This window comes from Ictalurus furcatus, chromosome 20 (assembly GCF_023375685.1).
Source record: "Ictalurus furcatus strain D&B chromosome 20, Billie_1.0, whole genome shotgun sequence".
Lineage (NCBI taxonomy): Eukaryota > Metazoa > Chordata > Actinopteri > Siluriformes > Ictaluridae > Ictalurus > Ictalurus furcatus.
Window position 1 is genome coordinate 1,786,427 of NC_071274.1, and position 20,912 is coordinate 1,807,338.

Here is a 20,912-nt window from a genome sequence, read left to right on the forward strand (position 1 = left end):
CCTGCTCCCTCTTTCTTTGTCCACCCTTCCCTCCCTCGCTTGTTGTTTGAAGTGAATGTCAGGGTCCACTCGGAGGAGAGCTCGCCATGGTAACAGTGCTCTGTCATGCCGAGATGCTGTGATGTGACAGCATCGATGCTGCCCTTTGGCATGACGGACTCGCACGTCCCTGCGGTGCCACGCCGGCTCGAGCACTCAATCCATCCTCCGACATTCTCCCTTCTCCTTTTTTTTTTTCCTTCTTCTTTTTGATTTAAGCATCTGTTACGCGCCGTGACTAACTGCTATCAGTCTTAATCTCTTAATTGCAGGATGTTCGACAGCAAGCGGCGTGCGGGGGAATCTTAAAAGGAATCAAAATGTTTATTATTAATCCATTATGACTCGAATAATCTTTTAATTACACCGGATCAGCCGTATATATCCGACAGCGCTGAAATCACGCTCTATAGCGATTCTTATCAGATGCCTCCAAGCTGCCAATCATGTGAGATTATTTTTCATCGCTCTCAAGATCTCGGCTATTGCAGCTGCTAACGTATGTCCTCGCAGCGAGCGGTAAACACCAGAAAAATGGAGGTGTCAGGAATTTAGTATGCGATAATAAGCGGCACACGGCGTTATTTACAACGCTGTATCCCCCTGACCTTCTTCTTCTCTGCGGTGCAGCAAAAGGGGCCTCCGTAATTGTTGAATAACAAGGTTCAATTGATTTGGAACGAGTCGGGTCCTTTTGGCAGCGGGACAGGAAGCATTCATCATGGCGCTGGACGGCCTCCCATCAGCCACCGACTCTCTGGGGCCGTGTGGAGGTCTGGGTTATCAATCCCCGCTTAATTCCATTGCTACTGCGCAGATCCAGATACAGCTACAACCTAAAGAAACATCACATGCATGGCTAATAATCGATGAACGGTTATGGATAACTTTACTTTTCACACATATCTGATGTGATATGATATGATATGCAAACAAACCAAAGCAAGACCCGTCAGAGTTAGCATTACATGACCCGGATTTAGCTTCAGATCAATAACGATGAATCCAGAGGCGTCAGAGACGACAGTGGCGAAGAAAAACTTCCTGAGACGACATGAGGGAAAAAACCTTCAGAGGAACCCGACTCAAAACGGAACCTGTCCTCTCTTTCGGCTCGTGCGATTATACGTAGTCTTATAATAATAATAATAATAATAATAATAATAAAAATCTACTTTACAAATGACTTAGCATGGCTAGATAAGTTTCAGTAGTTTGCTAGGTTTCAGTAGCTAGCTAGCTCATTTGAATTTTTAGCTAGCTCAGTTCCAAGCTGCATAGTTAACTAGCTAGTGAAGATGCCCCATACACATTATCCTATATAGACTGTAGCAGCACATACATACAGTATATTTAACACAATCGCTAAGTGACTTAATATCGAGCTTACTGTGAAACATCTATCTAGGTAGTCTAGCTCACTCACGTCGGCTAGCTAATGTCCTGTACGAGACCTCATCGGCTGTTGCGTTTAAGAACCGAACAGAGCTGGTAAAATTGAGCCAGGAATGCTAATATGTCTCTCACTGTCTCAGACATTCCTGCTAAGCGTTTAGCGCCTCAAGTGTGGACTTTCGTCAGGCTTTGTTTTGATTGGGCCTTGAAATTAAAGTGTCTAAAATTTGTCTAGAATTGTGTCTAGAATTTAAAAACAATAACAACAACCTCATGTAAAAGTACTAGGATTTAAATTGTACTTAAAAAAAAAAACCTGCTGTCACGAACCATTTACTTAAGTACTGTAACGCAAGGACACCCCCACTATTAGGACTTTTTGTACTGTGGTTTATTTGGATGTTATTCGGATCTCTTTTTACAAATCAAGACCAAAATAAGATGCAAAGGCGATCCAGAAGTCTTGTTATTCAACAGCAACGTTGTTCACTTGTCAAACTCACGTCAATAGACCGTCCTTATCTTACCAACAGTGACGCTGGACACACAGTCAGTGCAGGTGTGTGCGAAATAAATCAAATCTAGTCAACGTGTGTAAAAAAAAAAAAGGGTCGGTTATTACGTCCGTATTACCTTCTGTAGTAATGTTTACTTTAGATGCAGAGGTACAGGAACAAAAATATTTCTGACTTAAATCGATGGGAAGGTTAAATCGTCTGAATCTCTGTCTCTTCTCTGAGACAGGGGCTTGACGTTCTCGCTTCAGCTCGGCCGTCTGCTCTCGCCAGCTCTTCCTCGGGAGGCGCCGCAGATCGTAAAGCTGTCGGAGCAGAGCGAAAGACAGAAAGTCACGCGGCTCCGATCTCTCCAGCTCTAAAAGCAAAGCCGTGTTGCTTCCAGAGCCAGCGCCGCTTTCGGGTCGAGTGCTCTTAGCCGTAAAAAAAAAAAGAAAAGAAAAGAAAGAACGACGGAGAGAAAAAACCTCTAATGCTAGTCTTAAAGAGCGGTTGTTAGACGTGGAGTGAAAGTCGTGGTTAGTCGTAAACGTGGTGTCATTTCAAATGCTTGATCTGTTGTATCTCACGCTCGCCGCACAACAACTACTACTACAACTGTTAATATTATTATTATTCTTATTATTAAGATTCCTCACGGTTTCCGCACTCTGTACACTCACCACGTGTCTCCTCTGTGGCGTCTATAAACAAACAACGTCCGATTCGTTCTCACGTGACCGCGTGAGGTTCATTCTCAGGTTAGAGCAGCGTCCTGCTGTCCAATCCCTCTCTCGTTCCTATACAGCCGCCATCCTGGTGCATCTCGGCTTACGTCTCGGAAAGAGCGAGAAATGTAGAAACACACGAAGAGCATATGGTGAGCTTTTAAAACCCTGTACGTGTTTTCTTTTCTTTTTTCCTTTAAAGAAAGGAGAACTTGGTAAAAGTACAGACGAATCAAAGCGAGTGTTTCACATTCTAGTCGAGTCGGACCGTGCTAGTCGAGTCAGAGTGTGTGAACAGACTATAAATGAACCGGTTTCTTCATACTGAAGCTCGACGTCAACATCTCGGTCCGGTCTGGTTTTCGTAGATGAAGTGTACGCGTGTCGTCGTAGCTATTACGAATGGCGTAATGAATGACTTTCATTGAAGTCTTATGTCATTATTTTGACATAATAGCTCGTTATTCCAATAATTATGTTACTTCGAAATATAATTTCTTCATTACGACTTAATATTTACCACTCCACAATCTATCAGTAATAATAATAATAATAATAATAATAATAATAAATGATCGAATATTAACTTAGTAGTAATAGACATTTTGAATCCGTACACTGTTTCTTCAAGATACTAAGTATGAAAGTCGCTGCTTTAGTGGAATTCAGTCGTAGTTGCTAAGCAACGTTACGGTTCTCATTTATGTTATTGTCTACCGATTCCAATTTTTCGTTTATTAAAGAATTAAAGACACATGGCGTTTTTTTTTTAACCATTTATCGTTATGTTTAATGGTGTGGAACGTCCACGAGACAAGTCAGTTGCTCTTCTCGCTTACGTTATAGCGGCTATCAAGTCTTCGGTCCTGAAGCTGTGGGAAAACTCGCTGAAATTTGTTACTCCTTCCATGATGGCTACGCAAACAGGAAACGCCTCCAAACAGGAAACGTCACCGTGTCGATAATTCCGTTTTGTCGTTAATGAATAACGCGTTTTTCTGACTCTGTTTATTATCATGCGTAGATTATGTGGAGCGTCTGCTTTGCAAGCGCCGGCGAATGAGCTGTTACAGAAACGTCGTAGAAACGTTGTTATGGAGATGATCAAGTGTTACGCACGAACGCAACGTTTAAACGTGAAACTGTGATTTATGCTCCGAGTGGAAGTAGTGTTAGAGGGGTAACTGCTGTTATAGACAATTTAAATAAAAAGCTCAAAATAACAAAATATTTATATAATAATATAAGAGATATCTTGCTCTGTCATACATTTTGCTTTGCATCTTTATACATACATATATATGCGGGTTTTTTTTTTTTTTAGATTAACGACCCCTTGTGGCTCGGCGGTGTGTGTGTGTTTTGATTGTGTGTGATGCGATTGTTGTAATCGAAATAGAAACCTGAAAGCATGATGCAACCTGTGATAACAACGCAAATGGAGCTCTCTCTCTGAGGACTGTTTTCTGCCGTCTGATTGGCAGGTGAGGGAGAGTGTGAACTCTCCAAGCCAGAGGTGTGTGTGTGTGTGTGTGTGTGTGTGTGTGTGTGTGTGTGTGTGAGTGTGTGGTGTGTGATGACTGTTAGTGCTGAAGGTTTTGGAGCTAAACGAGGCAGTGATGAAGATGGGGCAGACAGCGTAGCGAATGTGAGCTGAAGTCGAGGCAGTGTCACCCGGATGAATTGTGTTTTGAAGACAGCCCGTGGCAGCAGGCCTGAACCTGACCGAGATATTTAAGCAGTGCACAGCGTCTACACACACACACACACACGCACATTCAGCTATGTTGTTCATACACTTTAGAGTGTGTTTTCGTTGCTTCTCCCTGTGGTTTTCTATCCCCTCAGCCACACATCTCTGTGTTTTGGTCCCTTAAGACCGCCATTACAACATGAAACGTGAAACGTGTGGCAGCAAAACACGTGTGTGCGTCAATCGTTACACAATACACAGAGTAGCAGCACCACAACAGGACCTACCAGTTCGCGTGATAGTGACTGGAAGGTTAAATCTACTGTAGTAAACGAATACGAATACAGATACGAATACCAAGTGCATCTACCGTATTTAAGACGGGAACCCGGAATCAGGACTGGGATCCCATGAGTAAACATGTAAACATCAAGCTCGGAGGAACGAAACAAAGACCACGTTCATTAACACGAACATGGCTAACGTTACTAACTGCTAGTCAGGGTCGCAGTGGGTTAAAGTCACCTGTTAATTTATCATTTAAGAAAAATAATAATAATAATCTAATAACTGCCTGAGCGAAGTAAAAAAAACAAACAAACAAAAAAAAACAAGCAAAATAAAAGTCCCACCCACTTCTCTAGTAGAGATGAACTGGAGTGATGTAGCTGAGGTTGAGGAACTGTCAGGGTCTGAATTCACACACCGTGCTGATATTTCTACATCTGTGGGGGGGTTTTTTTCCAGTAACAAAAAAAAAACAACAACTTTACAGTTAAGGCCACGCCCACTTATGTCTTACAGCTAAACATTCTCAATTTTCAAGAATGAAATGCTTCGAGATTTCAGCGCCGTAGCAGCCGGTTCAAGTGCTGCAGGAGTTCATGAGTGTGTGAGATGTGTGTGTGTGTGTGTGTGAGATGTGTCAGGATGAAAGTGTGAGACTCGGTTCACACAGGTTGGTCTGTAACGAGCCGTGTTGAAAGAATCGTCGAGCCGAAGCGTTATGAATAGCAGTTTCTAATATCTCCACAAGAATGAATCGATTTGTGATCATTTTAGAGGCAGTACGTCGATTAGAACGGTGTATTTATGTTCATTACTCCAATTTATAGTAGCTAACACACTCATCTTGCGTAAATATCTCTTCTTTGCATATTTATAGTAGCTAGCTCGAATTTATAGCAGCTAGCTTTGTAGCAAACGAGCTACATAATTATGTTTAGCTACACCAGTGGTGACTTATTTGGTGTTTACTATAGAAACGATAACGCATTAGAGCGAGTGCGTTAATAATAATATAAACCTGTGATTTGCAGCTGCGCTACTGTCAAAACCTACTGACCAATCAGAATTCGACAGCGCTCTGGTATTAATTCCTTTAATCACCGCTGATGTATTTATCTCTGATAAATTTAATCTTGTGTGAGAGTATCGTATAATAAAACTTTATTCGTTTTTCATGACAGATGGATTAAAAAAAGGGGGAGTTGGTAGTGGACTCGGCCTTTTGGTCCCTACTGTAAGAAAGTGTGTGTGTGTGTGTGTGTGTGTGTGCTGTCTCTTTGGCTGGTTGCCCATCAGGGATCAGGATCTGTTTTTGGCAGAGATGCAGTCGTAAAGCCAGAAGCACTTCAGCTATGGAAAGAGTCCTAAAAGTCGTAAAGCTTCCTAGCTGCCGAGGCGGTGAGGCGCTAACTGCCTTATCCCCGCCTTACAGGCAGCAGCTGTGCACTCAGTACTGTAGATCTTCAATCTGGGACACAGTGGAAACAATGCAGAAATATCACAAACAACTCTGTTTCAGTTCAGCTCAGGTGGCCTAGAAAGTTCCCTAGAAATATGGAAAAACGCAATAAAAGAATAAATGATTGACTGTTAGCATGCGGACGACAAATTAATGGGAAAAAAATGACGTAAGTGGCTTGGTGAGGCGTCTTAGCGCCGATTCTACAAGTCTGTACTGGACTGAAGAACATCGTTCCTCCTAAAGATCTTCCTCAGCTGGTGTTTCCATGACGGCGGTGATGATTAATCTCCCATAGATGTTTAACGAGTTGCAGTGAATTCAAAAATGTCCTCTGTGCTCCTCAGGTATTTCCGCACCATCTACCTGGGCATCCGGAGCAGGCGCAGTGGCGAGAACGACCGCTGGAGGTTCTACTGGAGGATGGTGTACGAGTACGCTGACGTCAGCATGCTCCACCTGCTCGCCACCTTCCTGGAGAGCGCGCCTCAGCTCGTCCTGCAGCTCTGCATCATCATCCAGACTCACAAGCTTCTGGCCGTGCAAGGTAACCAAATAAATATATAAGGAGCGGCTAGTGCAGTGAAGGCTAATGAACTTTAATGAAGGCTAGTAGAGTTGCGGCTAATGAGTGGCTAGTGAAGGCTAATGAGTGGCTAGTGAAGCTAAGGAGCGGCTAGTGAAGGCTAATGAGTGGCTAGTGAAGGCTAATGAGTGGCTAGTGAAGCTAAGGAGCGGCTAGTGAGGGCTAATGAGCGGCTGGTGAAGCTAATGAGCGGCTAGTGAAGGCTAATGAGCGGCTAGTGAAGGCTAAGGAGCGGCTAGTGAGGGCTAAGGAGCGACTAGTGAGGGCTAATGAGCGGCTAGTGAAGGCTAATGAGCGGCTAGTGAGGGCTAAGGAGCGGCTAGTGAGGGCTAATGAGTGGCTAGTGAGGGCTAAGGAGCGGCTAGTGAGGGCTAAGGAGCGGCTAGTGAGGGCTAATGAGCGGCTAGTGAGGGCTAATGAGCGGCTAGTGAAGGCTAATGAGCGGCTAGTGAGGGCTAATGAGCGGCTAGTGAAGGCTAATGAGCGGCTAGTGAAGGCTAATGAGCGGCTAGTGAGGGCTAATGAGCGGCTAGTGAAGGCTAATGAGCGGCTAGTGAGGGCTAATGAGCGGCTAGTGAAGGCTAATGAGCGGCTAGTGAAGGCTAATGAGCGGCTAGTGAGGGCTAATGAGCGGCTAGTGAAGGCTAATGAAGATTTGTGTAGGCTAGTGAAAGCTAGTGAAGGCTAATGAAGGATAATGAAGGCTAGTATAGATTAAAGAAAGGTAGTGAGGTCTACTGAGAGGCTAGTGAAGGTTAATGAAGGCTAATAAAGGTTAGTGAAGGCTAGTGAAGGTTAATGAAAACTAGTGAAGGTTAGTGAAGGTTAGTGAAAGCTAATGAATGTTAATGAAGGTTAATGAAGTGTTTAAGTTTGGCAGCTAATATGGCTTTCATTTTAGTCTTTTTTTTTGTTTACAATCCGTAATATTTACTGTCATATTGTATTTATTTGTTTGCTGTAAGTTTTAACTAACAAACATTTTTACTAAAACATTTCTAGGCAGCTAAAACGTCGTCGATGAAACTAAATCAAGTAATCGGAATAAGGTTCTGTCTAAAAGAATATATTTTTATGACTGTTATGACTATATTATTTAAATGCCACTGAATATACCAGACATTTTACAACTATTGCTTAGAAGTATTGAAAATAGATATTTAAAGTTAAGATTTTCATAGAAGCTAAAATTACTGAATTGTCAAATACAACCTTAGATTTGAAATATTTTCGCGTGATCATTTTTCGTTCAATTTCCCCCAGATTTGTAAAGTTTCTGACATTTTATCCCGTCGTAAATTGAGAGCAGTTTGAGAGAGCTAATTCTGAGCGCTTTATATACGTGTAGGAGTATCTCCACACTACAGTCTGAGTGTTTCCACTTTTACTAGGGTCTCATCTCAAACCCAGGCCTGTGGGTGGATCAGCTCCTCTTATTTACTTATTTATTTACTTATTTACAGTAAAATCTGCTACTTTTTTTCAGGAGATTTGCCAAAACGGTGCACTTTGTGCTTCATTTTTATGTGAGTGAAAATAGACAGCGCCTTTGCCGTTTACATTTACAGTCTCACGTATCGATTTCTGAAACGCCGCGTTCTCTCGGCACGACTCGGTCTTATTTATCTTCGTCGATAATCTGAGTTTAAAGTCCCTTGCGAAAGGAAACGCATGTATAATGTGTGACTGATGAGCTACAAGGTGCACGTTTTTGATGACGAGTAAAAAAAATGGATTCATCGTGCACATAAACGCATTAAATACGGCTTAATTAACTTAAAGTTTATGTTAAAGATCCACAGAAAATAAGCGGACAGTCGTAAAAACACTAACGACTGCCATTTATCGTCTATTTTTTCGTTTTCATTTCCGTTTTTTTTTTTTTTGTGGTTTTTAAGAACTAATTTTTTCGTTCATAAAAAAAATCATTAAAAAATATATTAAATATAATATTCACATCTTATCATAACGACTTAAAGAATTCTCTGTCAGGAAATATAGTTAGTACAGCAAATGAAACAGTACTAGCAACTCTCTCTCTCTCTCTCTCTCTCTCTCCCTCTCTCTCCCTCTCTCTCCCTTTCTCTCCCTCTCTCTCTCTCTCTCACTCTTTCTCTCTCTCTCTCACTCGTTCTCTCTCACTCTTTCTCTCTCTCTCCCTTTCTCTCCCTCTCTCTCTCTCTCACTCTTTCTCTCTCTCTCTCACTCGTTCTCTCTCACTCTTTCTCTCTCTCTCCCTTTCTCTCCCTCTCTCTCTCTCACTCTTTCTCTCTCTCTCTCACTCGTTCTCTCTCACTCTTTCTCTCTCTCTCACTCTCTCTCCCTTTCTCTCCCTCTCTCTCCCTTTCTCTCCCTCTCTCTCTCTCTCACTCTTTCTCTCTCACTCGTTCTCTCTCACTCTTTCTCTCTCTCTCACTCTCTCTCCCTTTCTCTCCCTCCCTCTCTCTCTCACTCTCTCTCTCTCTCTCACTCGTTCTCTCTCTCTCTCTCACTCTCTCCCTTTCTCTCTCTCACGCTTTCTCTCTCTCTCTCACTCGTTCTCTCTCACTCTCTCTCTCACTCTTTCTCTCTCTCACTCTTTCTCTCTCTCTCTCACTCTCTCTCTATCACTCTTTCTCTCTCTCTCTCACTCTTTCTCTCACTCTCTCTCTCTCTCACTCTTTCTCTCTCTCTTTCTCTCTCTCTCTCCCTCTCTCTCTCTCTCTCACTCTCTCTCTCTCTCTCTCACTCTTTCTCTGTCTCTCTCTCTCTCTCTCTCACTCTTTCTCTGTCTCTCTCTCTGTGTGTGTAACATTTCCGGAGCTGTTCAGCTTCAGGGCCTTTTATAGGAGCTTATTTAAAGTTCATCATAAACTCTGCGGTGAGCTGGCATGTTTACGGTATTGAAGATGTAATTACGTATTATCGCCCAGTGAAATCGTGTTATTTTCCAATTTGACCAACTTTCCAACTTCACCACGACTTACGTCCATAAGCTCATTATTTTATTTATTACGATGCAGTTCTCTTATTCTCTTTTTTTTCCCCCAGTGAGGTTTATATTGATGTCAGTTGTTTTTAGAGCAGATGTAGTTTTACGTATGCAGCTTATTAATGATTAATAGGGTTAGTGGTCTTGCGCACACACACACACACACACACACACACACACACACACACACACACACACACAAGCTGGGTATCCCTTAGAAGTAACACTATACCCACTTACCTAGACACCATATGGAGTCTCCATATGGATATGGATTGTTTTGCATTGTCCTAGTGAAGAAGGCGTGGCCTATATATCTGTCAGCACCAGTGAAGGAGGCGTGGCCTATATATCTGTCAGCCCCAGTGAAGGAGGCGTGGCCTTTCTCTTTATGCCGTCCCAGTGAAGGAGGCGTAACCTCTGCATCCGTCAGTCTTTTTGAAAGAGGTGTGGTCTGTGTGCGTGTGTGTGTGTGTGTGTTAGTCCAGTTGTGACATGACAGGGCTGGAGGCGTGGCTTTCTGTCCTTTCTAGTTTCTGTATTCTTTAGCTCCATCAATGCTTTCTTTCTTTCTTTCTTTCTTTCTTTTTCTCTCTCTCTCTCTCTCTCTCTCTCTCTCTCTCTCTCTCTCTCTCTCCCTATATTGTTCAGCTTTGTTTGGTTGGTGTTTTTTTCTTTCGCAGTACCTGTGGCATGCTTTTTTCTGATCAGAGCACTGGTCTGCGTCTGGTATCGATTCGGATCTGCCGTACAAAGAAAAAAAAAGAAGAAGAAAAAAGCTCCATGTCCGTGTTATGCATTAGAAACTTGTCTTAAGTCCTGCCCTGATCTGAGACAGGAGAGGCTCCGTATTACACAGCGTGTGTACAGTGTGAGCTCTGGGTGGACGTCAGACTCCGAAACAGACTTTCCGATATCACTACAGTCCATGCACGTTCGTTTGTTTTGGCTTTAAAACCAAAAAAAAAAAACAACACAAAGAAATGTACAAAAATGTCTCGTATTTCTTCTTTACTTCTTCAGCGTGTCATTTCAGATTCAATCGAGACTGTTCAAATTAATGAACGATCCTGAATGACCCAGATGTGTATAAGCGATTACTGGGTAGATAGTAGCAGGAAGGATGGATTACAGACTGCAGTTAGTCCCTGAGGTGCTGCTAATGTGGATCACTGCGTGATTTAAAAAAAAAATACAGAGAAGGTGACGGTAAATGCTGCAATTTAAGATACGTTTTAATCACCCGAAATGTATTTCCGCATATGTTTATCGTATCATTTATGAAAAGAGAATACATTTACAGAGTACACGTCTCGACCTGAGATTAGTCTGTAGAATAGATTACTTATACTTTACACTCAAATGTACTGCACTGGATTATTTATTCTTTTTTTCCCCCATATTCGGATTCGTGAATATTTGATTTCTAGACTTTGTGCGGTGATAAAAGTATAACAAATGAAAATTGTCTATAATGATGTAAAATTTCATATTAAAGGTGCATTAGTCAATATTTTTCATTTCTTCTTCAAGTATAAATAATGAGGAAAATGATATAGAAATGAGAAACGCTTTAAGCCATGGTCTCGGAACGAGTGTATTACATAGCCGAGGGGAAAAAACCCAGTTTGGAAACCCGCCTTCCAGTCTAGAATGTTTGGATTGGCCTCTTGTCAGTCATTTTATAGCCACGCCCCCCGACACCCCTTCACATCCTCATGAATAATTATAAGGAGAAGTTGCACGTTTATAAAGATGTACGGCGGCTTTCGAGCGGTTGAATGTCCGAGCGGACTTGAAAGTGATATCTGTAGTTATCTTGCGAACCGCCATGAATTTCAGGGGCGGAGCTTTGTGTACGTTGCGTCTGAGGTTTAACGTGACGATCTGATTAGAGAATATTTTATAAAGAGGAAAAATCCCACGTGTACATCTAGCAAAGCCACAGAAGCTAAATATTGATTCTTGTTCTATAAGCAGACAAAATGTAGGGGGCGTGTCTTATTGTCTTATAAATGGAGCAACCTTCAGTTCATAAAAAAATAAATCAAAAATAACTCGAGCTGAAATAATGGACTGCATCAGAGATCCATCACTGAGGTGGGAGATTCCTGCTAAATTCTTTAAGAGGAGGTTTAACAGAAGACACTGCGGTGAGGTTTCACACACACACTCACACACTCTCTCTCTCTCGTTCTCTCTCCTCCCTCTGTGCCTGTCCTGAATTACCGCAGCCTCCACGAGGAGACGGGAGCATTACGTCACCTCCCTGACTCGGCCTCGGTTCCCGTGGCGACCGTCTCCTCAGGATGTGCTGCATGCGCACGAGGGTGGGAAGGATGAGGGAAGGATGAGGGAAGGAGGGTGGGAGGGAGGGAAGCAGGGCGAAAGACGTAAAGGAGGAGAAGAAGAAGAAGAAGAAGAAGAAGCGAGTCTGCAGGCTTCAGAGTGAAGCACAGAGGAGAAAAATTACAGCCTGGCCTCTGCACGTTAATTATCCCACTTCACAAAGTAGTCATTAAACCATGTCGGGTTCCTAATGGGCTGGATTTAATCTAAGTGGGTTAAATATATAAATAAGGCGTCAAAAATAAGCTCAGTGAACCGACCGATTTGTAAATATACTCTGGCTTGAGTACAGGCTGAATCACACACACACACACACACACACACACACACACACACACACGTGTATTTAATAACTCTGTTTATTTCCGAAAGCCGCAGACTGAGAACCCGGGCTGATTGTCTGTCATCTGTGACACATATGATGTTCACTTCTTCTTTTCATCCCAGCCCTCCAAAAGACAGAGAAGCATGGAGGAGGAGAAGGAACAAACCAGATCTCCTTCGATCTGCTTTGAGGGAAAAAAGTAATTAGGAGGGAAGCAGGAGGTAGATACGTTTCACCGAGATAGCAAATGAAATGGACTGTGGTGATCCCTGGTGTTTAAAAAGGCCAGAAGAACAATTCAATTCCCTTTTTTTTTCTTTCTTTCTTTCCTTTTTTCTGAGCGGCCGTTGTAGCAAAGTTCTACCACGGTGCTGCTGAATTCTCAAATCAGAAGGTAAATAATAAAAACCTAAATAAGAGCATTATATTTCATGTGCTCGTTCTCGTGTGGTATTGTTTCTATAGTAACTAAAGACGGCACGATGCTGCGTTTTCTGCTTTTTCTTTTCCGATACGTTACTGAAACCTTAAGTATCAACCGATACCGATACCGATTTCTTTAAAAGCTACGAATCTTTAATGTTTCTCAAACAAAAAAAAATAACACTGGCATTTAAGCATAATAAAGTCTCTATATGTAAACTCTATTTACAGTTCCAACTATACATTTCTTTTCCAAATCCAGCTCAGAGCTTTTTAATCATCGGTTACAGGTGGATCCGATATCCGATATATATTTTCTCGTATATCTGATCCACCAGTTGTTGCTGGTATTGGATCTCTAAGTTGTTGTTGTTGTTGTTGTTTTTTTATTATTGTTGTCTTGTTAACTTCAAGAGAGACTAGTGGAGGGGTGTCCAGACTTATCCGGAAAGGCTCCTGCTTGGTTTGAATGAAAACCTGCACCCATACCGGGGCCCATTGCAGATAAGACTGGACACCCATGGACTAGCGTATCGCTACTATAACGCAAGTCTAAATGTAACTATAAACGGTTAAAAAGCATGACATATTCTTCCCGTGTGGATTATTTTCCTATAACAGCATGGCCCGTGGTGTGTTCATAAAGTCCTTACGTAATGAACACCTTCCGTCCAATCAGATCGGTGGTACAATATCCAAATCCCGGACTGTCGTCGTTTACTGAGCTGTACAGAATGTTACTGCGTGTCGTTTCAGAGCGCACTGACATGAAGCTGCTTTCAATAATGGAGACGTTGTAAGCAGTGTGAGCGGTGTAACATGAGACGTTACTCCTCACACTGTGTAGCAGTGGACGTGAATGGACGAGAATGCTCTCTCTCTCTCTCTCTCTCTCTCTCTCTCTCTCTCGTCTGCCCTCTCATTGACGTTTTATCTTCCCGCTGTGTCTGCATTGCTGGATTTCAGGAAAGGATGAATGAAAGTCATTGCAGTTGGCGTCTGCCGATTGTCTGCTGATTGCTCTCTGTTCAGCCATCCAGATCGTTTTAAACGTCCAGTAGTAGCCAGTTGAGCCGAACAGACTTCCTGAAGATGTTTCCTTTGATAAAAGAGAGATATGCTGTATATTATAACACAGCACCTTGTCTTCCTGCTACCGTAACGCTCTAATATCTAATATTTTCTAATATTTTATCATGGTTTGCAATATTATCGTCACGTCTTATTGTTCGAAGTACTGTTTGTCTTTGGTGCGTCTCTCTCTCTCTCTCTCTCTCTGCTATAACTTCAGGCTCCTCCTGTTTTCTAGTCTTTACTGTAGTCGTTATTAGACTCCATCAAGTCGCCTTTTCTCCTGTAATCCACTGCCTCCATCATCACCGAGCCGCCGTGCGGTTAGCGTCACGCTCAGACATCACGCGGCCGATCTACGAGCGTAAATAAGACATTCCTCTGAGGAGACTCGACGGAGCTAATGATGTTCAACCCTCCTCATGATTCATTCTCCACATTTCAGTTCCAATTTGGTTTGAAGCCTCGGCGCTGCTCGGGGTTTTTGTAATTCCAGAGAATCAGTATATGAAGCAGGATGAATGAACCACACTTACCACCTTTTATTAGCCTGTTCTTTTTTATTAGCACTCGTGTACTCAGGAGCCATGAATGCTCAAAGATGTAATAAAGAAACAATAAACGTATTTGCGGAATTGATCGACCGCCTGCTCTTCTCCTGGCGTGTATTTGCTTCACATATTTAAACCAAAATCCCTTATCGCGCTAGATTAGATTGAAATCATCAAGATCAGTTCATCTTAACAGTATTTTCCACACACACACACACACACACACAAAAAGTTCTGTTTTAAAGGAATATTAAGCAATGAAAATGCTAATCGGTCCAAAATGATGTATTGTTTTGCTGAACAATGCTAGCATAATGATCCATAGCTTAGATATTAGCAGTGCATCATCATGCTAGCATCGTTCAGTAAAGCACTACATGCATTTTGGATTTAAAAGTTTGTTAACTCTCTCACAGTGTTTCTGAGGTAAAGCTAGTTGGCACTAAAGTTAGCATTATTGGTAGCTCTTAGCTATGTCTCGTGATTAGCAGTGTTAGCATTGTTTAGTCGGTGAACAAAAACTTCCAAATCATTTTCTTTCCAAAGTTTCCTTTGTTTTTCAGGAATGCGAATGGTGTAAATAAAGAATCAAACTTAGTAGGCGTCGGTTAGCATAACAGCCCATTATTAGCTATGCCTAATCAGCAGCATTATTCAGTCAACTCTCCCTGTAAAAGCGACGTAACAGCTCACGTATGTATGTTCTCTTGTTGGGTTTCAGGAATGACTGCCGCTGCCTCTCTGGTGTCCTTGGCTTGGGCTCTGGCATCCTACCAGAAGGCTTTACGGGATTCACGTGACGACAAGAAGCCCGTCAGCTACCTGGCCGTCATCATTCAATTCTGCTGGCACTTCTTCACCATCGCGGCACGCGTCGTGACCTTTGCCCTGTTCGCCTCCGTGTTCCAGCTCTACTTCGGAATTTTCATCGTGCTACATTGGTGCATCATGACCTTCTGGATCGTGCACTGCGAGACCGAGTTCTGCGTCACCAAGTGGGAGGAGATTGTCTTTGACATGGTGGTGGGGATCATCTACATCTTCAGCTGGTTCAACGTAAAGGAGGGCCGCACGCGCTGCCGCCTCTTCATCTACTACTTGGTCATCTTGTTGGAAAACGCAGCGCTCAGCGCGCTCTGGTATCTGTACCGCTCACCGCTGGGCACCGACGCCTTCGCTGTTCCTGCCCTGTGCGTCATCTTTTCCAGCTTCTTCACAGGAATCGTCTTCATGCTCATGTACTACGCTTTCTTCCATCCTAACGGGCCGCGATTTGGACGCTCGGCCAGCCTGAGCCAGCTGGACGATACCAACGTCACTACCGGCTTCGCCATGCCAACCGAAGGTGCCACCAATTCCCTTCGCTCCAACAGGGGTGGCACGCTGGCAAGGGACGCTGATCGCGATGCTAAGTACACCGAGCGAGACGGATGCGCCCCTGTTTTTCAAGTTCGTCCCACAGCTCCGTCCACGCCATCCTCTCGCACCCATCGCGTGGACGAAACCGTGATCAGAATAGACGTATGCAGGAACCGATACCCAGCCTGGGAAAGGCACGTGCTGGACCGCGGCATACGCAGAGCCATCTTGGCTATCGCTAACTCGCCCACGCCACCTCGACTGCAGTACAAGGACGACATGCTCGTCCAGGAGCGGCTGGAGTACGAGACCACGTTGTAGCTCACCCACTTTTCCACAGCTTGGTACGTGGAATCTTATAGGTTATCATCCATTAACAGCAGGACTGTGGCAATAACATGACTAGCGGAGCGGGACTGTCAAGCCCATAGCATTTAGCCATGATGTTGATTGTCATGGACGGAAGGAAGAATTTTAAAAAAGTGGAGAAAAAAAAAAAAAACGACAGCAAAAAAAAACAAGAATAAAATATAAAAACAAACAAATAGGCACAACATGTTCACTGGTGTAAGGATTGGTATTTTTTTAGTCTTTTTTTTTTCTTCATTGATTCAGGTTTTCTCAATTTTTTTTTTTTTACTTATCAGGGAATATGTTTTTTTTTTTCCCCCTCGGTGTGGAGCAGATATCTAGTCTGCAGACACTACAGTCCGTCCATAAGCTTATTCGCTGGAGTTAACTCCTCAACACTACGCCTTTTTTGGCCATCTAAATATATTTACTGTTGTTCAGGCCTTTAAATTATAATTATAAATCTGCCATAACGCATCCTGGAATAGTGACATTACCTGGACAACAGGAGGACAAGCAGGTGACCTAGTCTAGTGCTGATAAAACTCGTGGAGACAAAAAGAAACTCGCCAGGGTGAGGGGTGCTGAAACCCACGAGTCGTCTGACATCAGCAAAACTCTCGCAGTGCCAAAAAAATCCTGGTCCATACTGGACTCCACAGTGGACATGGTGGACCTGGAGTCTCTGCCAGTAAACTGTACATAAAAAAAAAAAAACAACAACAAAAAAAAACAGGGCAGCATTTCAATCATCTACTTGAATATTGTATAAAAAAAAAATAATTAAAAAAATTAAAAAAGTGAATGAAAGAAAGCCACGCAGGACTGACCCAGGCTCAAACACACAACTTCTCTCCTGGAGAAGGAACCAGGCCAAGAAAACGCTTCCTGGCAGCTCGGCTCACGCTGGCTGATATGGATCTCTCAAGAAACGCTCACACACACACACACACACACACACACACACACACACGTATGTACTGAGAAACACACACACACATACACAACACAGAGCAATCCACAACAGCCAGGATGGATTCCACCTCCAAAAGATTAAAGATACAGTGTTCTTCACGAGTCTGTGTGAACTCGCACGACTGTTTCTGATCACGATTGTCTGTGTAGGTGTGTATTCGCTCGGCAGTACCAGACACGGCGTCCACCGGTTCACGTGCCGCGTCTACAGAAACACAACGCTGTATCTTTAAATCTCCCAAACAGCTCATCTGTATATGAAAGGAAAAAAAAAAAAAACATCCAGTCTCTTTCAGTTAAAAGTGCTTCTTAGTGTCTTTTTATAGGAGGCGAAGACGGGGACGACGGGAGAGGACGCCGTACGACAAGCACAAGACTTGAGCACAGCAAAAATGGTTCCTGTACTGGGGGGAACTAAAAAAAAATGGTACAAGTCTGAAGTTCTGGATGCGATCTCGATGTCCTGCGTTGTTAGACTCGGACAAGGGCGTCCGTTGTCTTTCTTTAGACATGTGACGTAATTGTATTTCATTTTATATCAGGATTTCGATGAATTTGTGTGCGTGCTAGGCGTGTGCCAGTATTCACAAGATTCACAAGATTCAGTTGCACAGTAAATACACAATAATTTGACACATCGTGGACGGGAATTTTTCCGACGCCTACCCCTGCGTTCAGTTCAGTTCAGATCAAGGTTGAGTGTGTGGATGGGAATCATTCTTTCATTCATTCATTCATTCATCCTCAGTAACCAGTTTATCCTGATCCTCATCACAGATCCTGTGATGGATCTGAAGTCTACCCCTGGAAAACCAGGTGTGAGACGGGAAAAGATCCTGGATGGGACGCCATTCTGTCGCAAGATACTAGACACTCATACATACCTAGGGGTAATGCAGATCAGCCGGTTCACCTACTGGCAGTTTTAGGAGATAACTGGAGAACCCAAAGAACCACCACATGGACATTGGGAAAACAAACATGCGAACCTCCACACAGACTAACAATGCTACCCACTTCACAACCGTCTTTTAAAGCGTTTATTTCTTTGAGGTAAAAAAAACTTAAACAAAACCCTATCCCATTCCTATGTCCAATCATTTGGTTCACCAAATGACGGTTTGAAGAAAGACTAAATGACATGGCAGATAGAAATGCTGTCCTATCTCTTTGTGTTTCTTTCCTGGTTATGGTTGTTGACTAGCTTGGTCTGAACAGAAGTCTCCATGTCTCGCCACAGCTAAAATTCTCATTCAGATCTAACGCCACGACGTGCACCGAACCACTTATTTGGCGCCAATTTGGCTTCCCATTCCGACTCCAAGTCAAACCTATTGTGTGAGCAGAACCAAATCGCAAATTTCTAGCTCATCAGCATGACTTGACGAGCGCGCTTTGTTATCGTCCGGTAGCGGCGCCACGATGATGTCACAAACCGCGATAAAAGTTCGATCCTTTTTTAACATCGGGCACACGCGTAGCACGCACGCAAGCACGCACGCACGCACGCACGCACGCCACAGTTTGGCTGTCGTTTTATGAACTGCACAATGCTTCACTGTATGCCATTAACCGTGTGAAGGTGACGACGATAGCGCCATAGATTCGATTCCATTCACGATCAGAGTTAGAAATTAGAAGTCCGGTCGAGTGATTAAGACGTGACGAGGTGAGCTTTAAATCCAGAATCCTGCCACTAACGTGAAGATTTCTGTATCGTTGAGCAATTTAGTAAGACTGAAGAATTTAGTCCAATAAAGACATGTAAATAAAACAGTCAAAGATTCATTGACCCCCCTCACCCTCCCCCTCCCCCTCCCCCTCCCCCCCCCACATGCCCATGTCCTCTAGTCAGACTCACTTCCTTTGTTTCTTTGCAATCAGCATTTTCATTGGGTTTTTTTTGTGTGTGTGTGTCTGTTACCTTTTATTTATTTATTTATTTATATTTTTTTACAGTGACAGACCATTACAAAACTCTGAACGAGACCTTCATCCAGATAACCTCCAAAAAACCTCCTTGAGCGAGACGCAACACAACTACCAGAAGAATTACGAGCATCGCGATGTGAAAACGTTTACCCACGGAAGCATAGAAGAAGACTGGAAATTCCTGAATCTGATTCGGATCTATCGTTATGTACTGAAATGTCCGTGTGTGTGTGTGTGTGTGTGTGTGTGTGTGTGTGTGTGTGTGTGTGTGCGTGTTTGAAACCTTCCACACGCTTGTTTGATCAGCCAGTGTGTCAACACGAGATACCATCTGTTTTCTCAGCGATGTTGATGTTCATGTCCTAGAGCCGCTGGAGCTGGCCGACCTGTTCCCGTCGGCACTGGCGTTTCACCGTCATCCGTCACGTCCTCATGAACAAATCTCGGGTTGGCATGTCGAACCTTTATACCTTTCTACGATGTCCAAATACCCCCTCAAGCACCGAGGATCATCCCCAATCCTTTTGCGTACAAATCAGAAGTTGAGAATGTAGACCATGCTGTCGACTAGACGACAACAAGAGCGATTGTAGAGAAAAACTCTGAGCGCTTGGGCTGGAGGAGTTCTGGACTCCGATATCAAGCGTGACGTTTCTCCCAAACTTCATTTATTCCATACCTCCGTATAGTGGTTCTTCGAACGTTTTCTGAATGTCTTTCCGTATGCACTCCAGTTCTCGGCTTATTTTTTATTTCTTCATATGAACCTGGGGCTTTTGTGATGTAGATAAAGTGAGGCCGAAGCGATATCGGCCTCTCACGCTGGAGCGGTTTCATGTTGAATTGGATTTCGCATTGATCCCTGACCCCCTTGGCGTATCTTATGCTCCGAACGCATGTGATGTGTTCAGAGCTCAAAGCACTCCCTGATCTTTTTCAGAACTTGCCAAGAGCAGACAGATGCTGTAAAGACAGCTCTATCGGGTAGCGGTTGATAGTTGGAGCTCTGATATCGATATTGTATCATAGATTGGATCGGTGCAGTCATAACATTAGATTACGTGAGCCAGAAGTTACGGAATGATCCAGACGGAGAATTAAAACGTTTCTGTTTTGCATTCCCACCACATTGCAGGACTTTTAGTAATCTGGTTGGTGGTTCTCTTAAAGCGTGCTTTTGACCAATCGGCAACGTTTACTGCAGTAACCTTTAGCACCAGTACTTCCTCATGCACAGAAAATGGTCCCCGGTTCCTCGAGTGGAGAAGTTCTTAAAAGGTAGACGTTTGTCTGTTTTGACTGGAGAGAGACGTACAAGCCTATCCAAGCACAGAAGACAGCGTTTGTTGGAATTCACGCTGTGAATCCCTGCATGAAAAGGATCCCAAAGAGACTCCACTTCTCAGTCAGAACACTTGGTGGTCCAGTAACTACCGGACAGGAAACAGGAAGTACACTCCTTAAAAAACATCTCCTTAGAGGCTGTTTGGCTGGTTAACACTTCAAGCTTTCTAAAGGTTTCTACGTGAAACGCTTATGGTTCCACGTAGAACCTTCATGGATTTCTCCCAAAGGACAGACCCTTCAAGGTTACTAGATGGAACCTTAATGATGAGGGTTCTGGGAAAGTAACGCTTTAGTGCCGTTGGAAAACATTTCGCGACTGCAGTAGTATTAAGGTTTGCTCTTAATTCAATAAGCTAACCGTTCCAATTACACCTAAAGTGTTCCTCAAAGGTTCTTCGGATATTTACGGTTCTCATTTTCCTAGGGAACCTTTAAAGAACGCTGTTTTTTTTTTGTTGTTTTTTTTTAAAAAAAGAGTGTAGGTATTAACTGTGTAAGTGTATGGTTCCAAATTATTGGTGATTATTTTCTTCTTAATACCTAGAACCTGTCAGGCTTTTTCAATTTAGCAAACCG

The 20,912-nt window shown here is 43.2% G+C and overlaps 1 protein-coding gene across 1 annotated transcript; it reads left to right on the plus strand.

Annotated features, from left to right (window-relative positions):
• Positions 1–760: 760 nt before the first annotated feature.
• On the plus strand, positions 761–16,052 carry LOC128624552 (XK-related protein 4-like). Its single transcript, XM_053652301.1, has 6 exons — positions 761–812; positions 1,448–1,530; positions 2,179–2,352; positions 4,067–4,140; positions 6,444–6,643; positions 15,094–16,052. Exons 1-6 carry the CDS (start codon positions 761–763, stop codon positions 16,050–16,052), a joined length of 1,542 nt encoding a protein of 513 aa, XP_053508276.1.
• The last annotated feature ends 4,860 nt before the right edge of the window (positions 16,053–20,912 follow it).